We start from the raw sequence: 12,313 nt of genomic DNA, 5'->3' as shown, positions 1-12,313 counted from the left end.
GCATGTGCTGCACTGAAAAATGACACAAAAGAAACAAGCATATCCATCGAGCTGAGGGTGTGTTTTTTTTTCTGCTTTTGCTTACAAATCAGAAAAAAGTCACAGTGCTGACATTACAGAAACTCAGAAAATGAATGTAAAAGAATAAGGAAAAATGCAGACACACTGAAGTACCATACGCACATGCACACACACACACACACACACACACACACACACTTGTGTTTCCATCACTTCTGGGGACATTACATAAACTTGCATTAATTTCCTGGAGGCTTAACCACCACCTAACCATGACAATAAACATTACCTCCCTAATCCTCAGCCTAACCTCAACCTGACCTTAAAGCAAGTCTTCACACCTTTATATTTACTGATTTACGTTGTGGGGACTTTGGTTTTGTCCCCATAAGTAAGACGATAAGGCCATAAGTCCTCACAATGTGACTGTGTAAACAGACTTTTATACACACACACACACCTCCAGGTAGACGCCCCAAGGCATGACCAGCGTGGCCAGCAGCAGGTCCGACACGGCCAGCGAGACGATGAGGTAGTTGGTGGTGGTCTGCAGGGCGCGCTCACGCGACACGGCCACGCACACCAGCACGTTACCAAACACCACGCAGAAGATCAGGAGCACCAGCAGCACCGCATAGAAGTTGTACGGAGGAGAGGAGGCTGGCGGAGAGCTGGTGCAGTTGGAGGACGTCAGCAAAGAGGACGAGGAGGTGGGGAAGGATACGGGGGAGTAGGAAGGGTCATGGGTGGCAAAGACGGAGAAATTGTACTCAAGGGAGGAAAGAGGGAAGGAGGGAGGGGAGGTCTTGTCTGACTCATTGGCTGAAGTCATGATGTTACTCCGGTGGACATGGTCAGGCTGAAAATTGATGACACAAAGAGAGAAAGAGAGAAATTAATGACCCTGGCAACTCGCTCATAGCCCCTCTCGACTCAGCTTTTCAGGACAGATCCAACAAAGATTGGATTCTGAGTCAGACAATAGGAGACTATAAAAGAAAAGGTTATTGTGGCACCAGGCCAGGAAAATTTGTCTTTTTGGTCTCACCGCAGAGAGACAACTCTCTTTACAACAAACAACACCGCACTTCACTTACACACACAAGTACACACAGTCAAGGTCACCTGATTTTGCCTGAACCCCTGACTGAAACAGATGAAAGGTCCCTTAGATCTCCACTGGTTCTTTATGGCCTCTGGAGCTCTAAAGGGTTGTTTGAAAGTATCTCAAATTCATGGAGGGACTTATCACAGGTGACTGAAATAAAAGTTAAACTGGGAAAAGTTCACATCAACAGACTTTTTATCTGTCTTCTTGTCTCTGCTTTGTTTTGGTGATGCTGGCATTAATGGTGCCATTAATCTTCTAATAAACAAACAACAGTTAATCAGAAAACATTGTTTGGATCTTGGAGGACTGACATAAAATATCTGTGAGTAACTGGGCACCATTCTGATATCCAGTTTACATTTTTTTATTTCCTTAGGATTGCAAAGGCAAGGCTTGACCTACTCTGCCTCTGATTGGCTTACTCTGACACCCCCTGCCTCCAACCAATCTCACCCCTCATGCCCAAAACCTAACCAACTCAACCACTGAAAGCAACAAATCAGGGCCAATCAGGGCAGGTCATGGATTCACCATCTTGGGGAAAAAAGTTGCCACCCTGCTCTTATAATACATGCATGATGTTTACTGATGAGCAGCCTTCTTTTTCACTGCCTTTGTTAGTGCATTACATGTCTCTTACGTGTCTGTATTACCTGCCCTTACTGCTACAGAGTGTAAAAAGTGTGAAACTGATGGCAAGGTGTGAACTGTCCATGTACACAATACAAACAAATTAGGGGCCCAGTGAAAACGCTGCTCCATAGCACCACCAGTGGTCAAAAGCATCCGAGGGTGCCTTTAACGCGAGTCCCCCTGTACTTCTTAATTATCTGCTTTTATTCATAAAAGGAGCCCTTTCTGATATTATTCACTGAATGTTGTCTGTGCGTCAAAATGTCGCTCTGGGACATCAAAGCTCAGATCCACTCTGGTCTACAGCTCACATGTGGCCTTTGTTGATGAATAACTGGGAAAAGGTTTTACTCAATTTGAAGAGTGAGCAGAGGGCAGAACAGACAGAAGGCAGGTTCACAGGATTAACAGGTTCATGTGTGCCGACAAGCCAAATGTGCTACCACGTTCCAAAACATTTCCATTAGGAGAAACATCTGCTGATTCAGAAATGACATCAATTCAAAAACACATATGTAGCGCATTTGTCTTTGCTGGCCGTAAGAGAGTTTAGGCAGAAACACACACGGTGTGTTCACCCACAAATGTTGAGCAGTTGATCATAGCAACAGTTTGATGGGATCCTTTGGATGCTTTATTCCTTCACTTATTTATTTTTCCACCACTAAAGCATGTCAGTATTTGATTCCATTGGAACTGAAGGTGTTTGCAGAGGGGAGACATGATGAGGATAAATGAGAACTTTTCTTCCTCCTCTTTCTAATCTCTCTGTTCTGATGCACTCCAACAACCACATAACAGCAAGCAAAGAGCTGCATGAAATACCGATCAGTGACAGGAAGGAGAAAAGGACTGCTTTGTGCTACCGTATGAATGTTTCCTCGTCAGTCCCAAGAACACGAATGAATTCGGCACCAACTTGTAGAATCTGCTCACCGACATGTCTCTGATCTGCATTGCACTTCTGCATATCCGATATGAGTTTATCCTAACGAATCAATAACCTATCCCGGCTGTTGACCTCGCACAGCACCTGAGAAAGACATTATCCTCTGTATTGATTTCACACGGTTGGATATCGATTTGACTCAGTGAAGGACTTAATGGTATACAGATATCATTACTACGGTGGAGGCCAGTTCAGTAGCTCCAGGGAGTGAAGGGCAGGGCCAGCATTCAACTGGAGAAGCTTGTCTCCATGGGTTTTTTTTCTTCATCTTTATTCAAGTAATAATATACGAGCCCAAGCATACAGTTTGAGGGAAAGCATTACAGTATCTCAACATGAGACCAATGAGTCATGTTCTCAAATTGAAAGACTGTGTCTTTGAATAAAGATAAAAAGAGCCCCCTACAGAGCAAGTGTGTGTCCACTGAAGAGTCATTCAATCAATGGGCAGCTAACAGCTAACGTTAGCTGCTTAGAAAGCCAAACAAAATCAATTAAATTCAATTCGATTTATTTATATAGCGCCAACTCACAACAACGGTTGTCTCATGTCAATCCTGACATTTCACCTCCTTTTAATAGCATCAAATAAATGATTAAAACCCAACTTGAAACAGAAAAAAGAACACTTACGCATACATCAGTGTGATAAGCACGACCTGAAATGACTGGGATTAGCATTACTGGGAAAAAAATGATCTAACATTGACTTTGAGTTTTTAGTTTGACCCACATCCCAAGAATGTATTGCCCATGAATACCACCCAAATGAATCAATTCTGCCAAAAGCAACAAGCAAGCAGTCTGGAAGGTGAGAATTATTAGAGTTTCAGTTTCTTCAAAGGTAACCCTGCTTAGCTCTGACCACAGTGACACCATGAGACATCATTAACATCGGTTCATTACTGGTTCCTGCTCAGACCACGGTGCAGCGATCCCTGCTCCGAGAAGTCAATTTAATTTCGCACATGGCCACCAAAGTAAAGCTGCAAAGGATGCACACCTTAAAGTGTGCATAGACAAGTGCACCAGCTGAGGTCAGCGCGACACATTCGGGTTCCTCTAAGATGTGATTCTTGAGGTCAAATTGTATGAGATGTAAGGACTCGCTCGGCCTGAGGATGGTGCTTACGGAGTTGGTTTACTGTGTCTGCGTGACATTTTCTGACTCAGCCTGGCTAACATCTTTTTTATGACTTGATGTGCAAAATGTGTAGTTTTGTCAACTCCCATTGCAGAAATGTAAGTTTAAAGCATATGACTCTGAAAACACATTACTGTCTCCATGTGCTGTCGAGTGTTTTTTACTGATTGACCTTCATGCTTTATAAATCAAAATAAATGTCACTTACTCCCAGATGAGCATCATTAAGGAAAACAGAGCTCCATCATACATTCGTGGAAAGTTTCAATGTAATCGCACAAAAAGACAAAACCTTCAGTGAAGTAATGTGTTGGGAAGTCAGAGGATGATGGCTGGCCTGGAAACTCAGGGAAACATTAGGCTCACTGACAGATTGTTTTATTTGCCTAAACTTAATCTAAACTTCTCAGCCCTCACCAGAAACTTAACTGGAAGGAAAAGCTAAAACTGAAATGTGCCATTTTCGTTACAGGAGAGCGTCCACAATACAACTCGATCAGAGTTTGGGCTCAAGTATCACATCTTCCTGAGACCGTCCTGTCCGAGCATCAGGCAGCACAGCGAGACGCTGCTGCCCGGATGTTTTCTCAGCCACAGAACATCACACGGTGATTAAAGCAGCTCATTGCTGCAGCTCATTACAACCTTAATGCTCTTTGTGTGCAGATTCACATTCATTATGGGAGGAGCAAAGTCTAATTTCAGCCGGAGCTCCGGAGAGCCACAACATCACTCATAGGAAACGTTGTGGAAAAACAAAGCTGCGTGCCAAACGAGCAAGGCCATATTTTGTGAGATGAAAATGCGTGTGGCGATGAAAACTGACATCTATTTAATGACGCAAATCCTCCACCTCCTCACTGCTCTCCACGCTTTGTGGCGAACATAAGACCCCTACTGGTTAAGTGCTCTTTACATTACGACCACTGCCTTCAAACAAAAACCCAATACAACGGTCAGCTCAGCACCTTCACCCCATCGGCCTCAGGCGGCACCTCCAGTCTGTCGTTTGTTTTTCTGGCCCACGTGTTTAAAAATGCATGAGGAAACAGGAAGGGTCTTTGTTGGAAAATGGACAAAATTAACCTGTTCACAAATGAAATGTGTGTACTGAAGAGTAAAATTTAACGATCTCTTAATTTCTCCACAAGAGAAAAGGTCACGACAGTCACTACAGTTTCAGTCTCCGGCTGTATGTGATTTCATGATGAACTGAGCTCTCACTCCTTCATTCCTGTGTTGTCTGATGGCCTTTCTGTCCTAAATCTCCCTTCAATAACATCCGCCAGCCTTCATCCCTGCATCCTTTGCTCTCGTCTTCTTCTTCCCCTGTCTGATCTCCTGTTTCTCCTCCTCTGGAGATACTTGACGGGTCTATTACATCCTTGGCCTTGTCTGCCCTCCCTGCAACGCTTGTGGTCGTGCAGGGGAGAAAGAAAAGAAATAAATTAAAAAATAAAAAAAAAGCAGAAGACTCTTTTGAATTTCGCCCCAGTTCCACTAAGGATAAGAGTTGGCCTGCAATAAATCTTTCATTCCTTTCACTGCGAGGCAGGAATGAGTCGTGGCCACTGGGAACGACGTGGATGTTCAGCTGCAGCATAATCAGCTCTCTGCTGAGTTTAAGGGCAGAAAATATGAACTGTTGCTTCACTTATCAGACCTCATTTCTACTCTCAATCATTCCCAGACCGCCTTGTGTTCCTTTCGACTGGCTTTTGACTTTTGTAAACAAACAAGCCGTTTATTTAGTCATACAAGGCAGCCTGTGCGGGGCCATGGCACCAATTACAACGAAATGCCTCGTGTCGTGATCTGTGACGCCTCATACTGCACCTACAGGCCTACAGGACACGACTTCCGGTGTGAGAGAGTGAGGAGGAGAAAGTCACACCACCACTCAGAGTGAAACTGGACGTAAACTGCGTCTCTAATAATGAAACAATTAATGAAACATGAGCCCCATCTGAACTTCTCCAGCAATAAGCAACCTGCCAAAGACATGACCTATGAGATGAAATTAGTCAGGGGCGGGGGAGGGGGGGTCCAGTCTGGCCCCAGAGTCTTTGTGATCCGGACTCCTCCGGATCAGACTGGGAGTCCGTTCAGCAGCGGGTCACGTGAGGAGACCTCCGGCCGCGGGCGATGCTCTGAACCTCCCACAAACATCTTTTATTCAAGAAGCATTTTTTTTTTTGCATCGTGCATCTTTTATTTAAAGTGAGAGACAGCAGCTTCTGGGAGTCTGGTTCAGAGTGACGTGTGCCTGAGCAGAAATTAAAGAAGAAGTCAAAGTAAACTTCACACGCTCCATCATCATCACGCACCGCGCCTCACTGGGGTGTCCGGTAACACAAAGCGAGTTCGCTTCTCACCATTTGCCTTTGGAGAATTACATTTTTGTTTTATTTTATTTATGTACAGGGCCGCTGCTTAAACACCACACTTCCAGATAAGACGTTTCAGCCTATTTAGGAGATTTCAGCGGGTTTCCTTCAGCTGAGCTTTATTATCAGACATTTCGCAACCTTTTGGACACCAGAGGGTATCACATATGATAACATCATAAAAACTGTTTCTTCCACCCAGATGGAACATAAGCTTTTATGGCAAGGCATCCAATACGCTGGAAGCTTAGAGGACACCGGTGTAATGTTCACTGTCCTCACATCAAATGAACTCCTCACAAGAGTCCTGGGAACGACTGCGAGAGCAGGTCTCAGCAGGGACATAACGAGGCCGAGGTGACACTTCTGAGAACCCTTACAGAGAGCGTTAGGGGAGGAAGAAAGAGGGGAATAAAAAGATCTAATTAAAAATGATGAACATCTGGAGAGCTCATATTAAAGCAGGAAAAACAAGGCGCAGACATCAGTTCACTGTTCTCCGCATTTTGGTCCCCAGACTGTTAAAAACGCTATGTTTTTAACACTTATAGAATATAGTTTTATTGCCTTTATTACGGTTCTATTTTATGGAAATGTTTTGTCTGTGTTTTGGTAAACATCTGAAGATGATGGTTCATTGGGATGGAGGACTGTAACCGAGCCTTGAACCTACAACAGGTCAGTGGCATCCGGTGCCATCTGCAGTCTGTTTTCACTTTTACATGTGTTTTACACCGACTCTACAATGTGCATGACGGTAAACCTCCTCTGAAGGTGGCTCAGTAACATACTTTAAAAACGTAATGCTGTTGTAATGCCCTTACCAATAAGGAGTTCATTTGTACAAGCCAAGAGCTCCTCTTCCCAACACACAGAATACATGTGGCTGATAATTTGATTCACTCCGACAGAAACTTGTCGCTCCTTCTTCAACACCACCAGGAAACAATACAAATTCTCCATCAAAACACCAAAAAGTCTCAGAAACAAGTTCCCCCAAAGAGAATTTATCCGCTCCGAGTTTTTATCCAGATCTGCACACAGCAGTGAAAAAGTCGGGGTTTCAGACCACTTACCCTCCTCCCGGCTGCTCACATCCAGGTCGGCTCTCCTCTCAGGGAACACCGGGCGACAAATTGGCTGTCAGGCTGCAGCATCCAGTCGCACAATTTACAGGCGAGCCTCCCGCCTTGACCTCCAGTCAGTCAGCCAGTCGGTGTATAACACACACACACACACACACACTGATTAAGTCCTCCACCTCTCTGTGGTCGGCGGCGGATCCGGGGTCAGCACGGCGGGAGTGCGACGGGCGGAGGCAGATGATGGAGAGTTGGAGGAGGAGGAGGAGGAGGAAGAAGAGGTTCTCGCTGATTTTCACTTCGCCAGGACACAGCAGCTCTCGCGGCAGAAATACTGTAATCCTATTGGCTCCTGTGACGACTATTAGGGAGCAACGAGCTGAATTTCTCATCGACGCATCAGGAGGTCATATTCCTATTCAGTTTCCGTGGGGAGTCAGACGTGAGGGTCGTGAGCCTCTTCCTAAATGACAGTCGGACGATCGTTTCAGTTAAACCTCGGACAGAAAGCCAAGTCAGCCAAAAATGTCGAATTATTCCTTTAACGGATTGCTAATCTGCGCTTCATAACACTGCGGGACTCACCTTTAAGCTGCCACATGCAGTCTAGTTAAAATGGAGACACCGTTCAGTTAGTACTCTTTAAATGAATGAACTCCAACGGGGGTCTTGATCATCCAGAGGGTCCCAGGATGATGGATCTGATTAAGACTTAAAAAACCAAAAAAACTTTTTTTTAACCATTAAAAAACAAATTACTTTTTTTCCCACTTTGACTACAAAAATCTTCAATGTGATCTCATCCTCTCAAAATCCCTCAAATGAGACCAGGTGGACAAGAAAACTCGCTGTTCGTAACCCACAAGAGCAGTGAGATATTGTTGGTATTGATTTGTTTTAAAGGGTCACAAGAACAAATGAAGGAACCACCACTGATGGAAAAAGTGTGGAAAAAGTCTGTCCACAGCAGCTCAGCGCCAAAAGTGTAACCACAGGCTGCGTTTCAGTTCATATTTAATCCATCAGGTCCGGTTGCCTTTAAAATACACACAACACGTCCTTCCTTCAGCGCCCACTGCCTACAAACAGCAGCTCTTTTCAGGAGATTTGGATTTGGAAATAACAAACCAGTGAACGGCGCCAAAAAACAGGCAGGAAAAAGGGAAAGAGGAAAAAACACCAAAGTACACGACTACTCAGCGGTCACGACGAGATTAATTTAGTCATCTGGACCTGAACGGATAAACTGGGCTGTCACATTCGCTTGTTCCATCTCCTGTCTCCATGAAGGGCAACAACACACCTTAGAGTCGAGAGATGTCAAAGAGGTCGCGTTTAATATCCAAAAAGTACACAAAGTACACAAAAGTACAAACACATTGAAAGGTCCTTAAATCCAAATGATCAGCGGTGGTGGTGGTTCGAATGAAGCATGTGTACATTTACTCGAGCAGGCCACCGTACTGTAGTAAAATTTTGAGGCACTCAAATTTAAACTACACTGTATATAAAACCTGGTAAAAACAGTTAGCACCTGCTGTAATGCGCACATGACAGTCGGTAACAGATCAATGATAATAATCTGATCGTATCAGGAGAAGGTCCACTTTCTGTAGAATGAAAAATACCAGTTTAAATACTTCAAGTACTACCATGTACACTCTGTGGAGTTTGAGTGCAAGGCTTTAACAGTATTTATTTATTTTTTACAGTGTGGCACTATCAGTTAAACTTTTATAAAAGAGAAAACTGAAACTCTTCTTCCACCACTGGTGATCAGTTACAAAACAGCAACAGGGATGAGAATTTAGACAGACAACATATTACTCTGATCAGGGCTCTTTAAAGTCTGAGACTGTGGGAGGTTCACTGCCCGCTTGGAAAGCCAAGGACTTTGAGGAAAGTAATTCAAAAATATTAAAATGAGTACACCGAGCGCCCTCATATCCACCAGGCTCTGCGCCCAAGCTGGCAACACCATCAAGACGTTTGCTGTTTTAGTCACTTATTCATAAAGCCGCATTTCACTTCCTTCATTCGTTCGTTTATTTACTTATTTATGGTGTAGTGCCTGGAGATTAGTATGAGTGATGTCATCCTGGGATCTGGTGATTAGTAGGAGTGATGCTTTCCTGGGGCCTCTCAGTGATTATGACCCCAGCCCTAAAGGTAATAAACTTATTATACAAGTAGGACGGCGTCAGCGGAGACCTCATCATCGTTATCAATTATACAACAATGGGGTTCAGTTTTATGACAAATTAATTTTCCCTTAACAAGCGAACTTCAATACGAACCAATGGGCAGAACATTCCTGCCATTATTGTGACGCATGCTGCCAGTTTTTTCTTTCACCGTGATGGATCATATCTTTAATGGCAAAAAATAAACTTCATAGCTGCTATGTCATAATGATCTAAAACCAAAAAACATGACAGCTGAGGCCAAAGGGAAAAGTGTCTATGGAGAAGAAGCTCCGATCATCAAAACACAAATGATGTTCATTAGCAGAGCAGCGTGTGGAGAAAGCTGCTGGTGCGGACGAGCGCAGAATATCAGCCGTCCTGCATAGCAACAGATTAACCGATGGAAGCGATCTGAAGCACCTGAGGTCAGGGTTTGGGGTCTTGTTCAGCGTGTGCATCAGTAATTGTGACTGTTTGGCTCCAATGGAGATTAGATTTTTTTCAGGCATTCATTGTAAAAATGTTTATCCTGATAAAACCAGAACAAAACAGATGTGGCGAATAACAGCTCGCGAAAGTAATGTAGTATATTTACATTCTACTTAAACACAATTTTGGGGTACTTGTACTTGAGTAACTTGATTTTCGCGACTTCATGCTTCTCCTCCAATACATTTCAGGCAAATACTGGATTTTTTTTTGTTTTTTTTTGGCCAAAATTCAGATTAATTCAAAATTGAGACAACAAATAAACAATAAAGTGATGAAGTCTGTACCCAGGAGAGAACATTTCAGGGACGAAACACATTTCAGCTGAGGGGCACAACACATCAGCTGAGCCTTTCACAGAACCGACTTTGTAATCCAGGTTATGCATCAAGTTACTCGTCATTACTACACTGCAATGGGAATTTATTCATTTATTTACATCATACAGCGTCTGCACGATAATGTCGGGTAACAGGGTGAAGAGAAAATCATTTGTTGGCTTACATTTGACTGAAAGGTCATCATACAGAGAGGTAGAAACAGAGCACAAAAATAAATTTGATTCCAATACACCAATTTGATAGAAAGTGAGGTTTTGTTGGGCAAACGCGTTGAAATAAGTTCATGTACTTACCCTAAGTACGGTGTGTATAAAAAGTATCAAATGTTTCTTGTTTACTGACTTCCAACACTGAATGAGAGTGTATTTAATGTGGCTTTTTTAGGAAGCAACAGAAAAACAGCCTTTAACTCAAAGTGAAAACAGTGTCTACAAATTCCAATTGGAATTACAAATATAAAATACTTTCTTGTACTCAGCCCTTCCAATCGAATACTGTAGGTACCAGAAAAAGATGACAAATAAAGAGGAGGGAAAACAATCAGAGGTAATCAAAACCTGAAATGTTACAATTAAAGATCAATAAAGTAACTATCTACCCATCTAAAACCACAGAAGTCAAACAGTTTGAGTTTGAGCAGCTTCCCAGCCCGCCAAGGTCGCTGCTAAAATTCATAGGAGATATAAAAACACTAAAAGCAAAGAATAAATCTGACTAGAGGAGATCAAGGTGACAAGAGTGAAGTGGGAACTACAGGCCAAACCTGTCAAAGGGGACAACGAGAAAGCAGCCCACCCTCCCTGCCATCTTGGTGACAGATATGCATTTAAATGAAATATGCCGTCGTATTGCGACGATGCCCGTAGCTGCGGTAAACCCTCCTTCTTCTGGTGCCTAAATGGATTTGACCTTGCATTCTCCCCTTTATGAAAAGCAACGCAGCGCCTGACACAGGATTGCAGGAAACAGAAGCCGACATTAAGGAACCTCACACTCACTGCTAGCAGTGTAAATTTATCACACACTTATTTATCAAGTACAACAATTTGATCCTTGGCTTCTTTAAAAAAAAAAAAAAAAAAACACACACAAAAAAAACAAAACCCATCCAAACCTTTCCAGCTTTGCCGCGGCCTCTTCCCCACCCCCACCCTCGTCTCTCGTCCACATTCCATCTTTCTAATCCCCTTGACTGAAGAGCGAAAGACCCAGCGGCTTCGGGGCGCAAAGCAGGACGAGAAGTAAATTAGAGAGGAGAGACGGACTCGAGATGAGAGGGCGAATGAAAAGGAAGAAAAGTGCCTCTCGAGCTGCGAACACAGAGGGAGGAGAGCACAGGAGCAGCCGAGGCAGCTTGGTGAACAAAACATGAAAACAATACTTTTAATTAAAAATCTATTTTTTTTTATTTTATTTAAAAAATAATTAATAAAGTACTCTTGGAAAAAAAAATACGATAAGAGATTTAAACAAGCTTCTTTTGACCTGACGTCGCCTCTCATCTCGAGAAGCATTCTGGGAAGCTCGGATGACGCGAAACACTGACACATCTGTCGAACCAGTCCATCTCTTGAAATATTAATTCCCCGTCATGAGTAAAATCAAAACACAAACTCAGATTTTTACCTTAACAACACACAGAAATCCCTCAGTTTACCAGTCACCGATAAAATAAAAAGGTGAAAAACAAACGGTCCCCCAGTGTTCAGAATGAGGTTGTCCTGATTTTTCCCCACATTCGGTGGCTGCAGCCTTAAATAACCGGCGCTTTTCACCTGACTTTGGGCTGGTCTCATAATGGACTGCCTGTGCACACGAGTCAGAGTCTTATCAGTGCCGCTGGCACTCAGGACAGGGTGATAACTCATTTCCACACGGAGCCTGAGGTGAGCAGCAGCAAAGTGAAGCACAGGAACCGAGCGACTCATACAAGTCCCAAATGAGAGAGAGTCTGAAAACCAAAGTGACGA

General features: G+C 43.5%; 1 protein-coding gene across 2 annotated transcripts in view; it reads right to left on the bottom strand.

Moving 5' to 3' along the window:
- drd2l (dopamine receptor D2 like) overlaps positions 1-12,313 on the bottom strand; it is a 22,121-nt gene that overhangs the window by 9,316 nt on the left and 492 nt on the right. The window contains exons 1-2 of one of the 2 annotated variants that reach the window (XM_046398974.1): positions 7,322-11,652; positions 482-880 (exon numbers count right to left, since the gene is read on the bottom strand). In XM_046398974.1, coding sequence (XP_046254930.1) covers positions 482-853 — 372 coding nt within the window. In that variant the 5' untranslated portion in view covers positions 854-880; positions 7,322-11,652. Of the gene's footprint in view, positions 1-481; positions 881-7,321; positions 11,653-12,313 lie in introns of those variants that run through there. The other variant, XM_046398975.1, reaches the window with a different exon arrangement.

Source organism: Scatophagus argus, chromosome 9 (assembly GCF_020382885.2).
Source record: "Scatophagus argus isolate fScaArg1 chromosome 9, fScaArg1.pri, whole genome shotgun sequence".
NCBI lineage: Eukaryota > Metazoa > Chordata > Actinopteri > Scatophagidae > Scatophagus > Scatophagus argus.
This window is presented reverse-complemented; position numbering and strand designations above follow the sequence as displayed.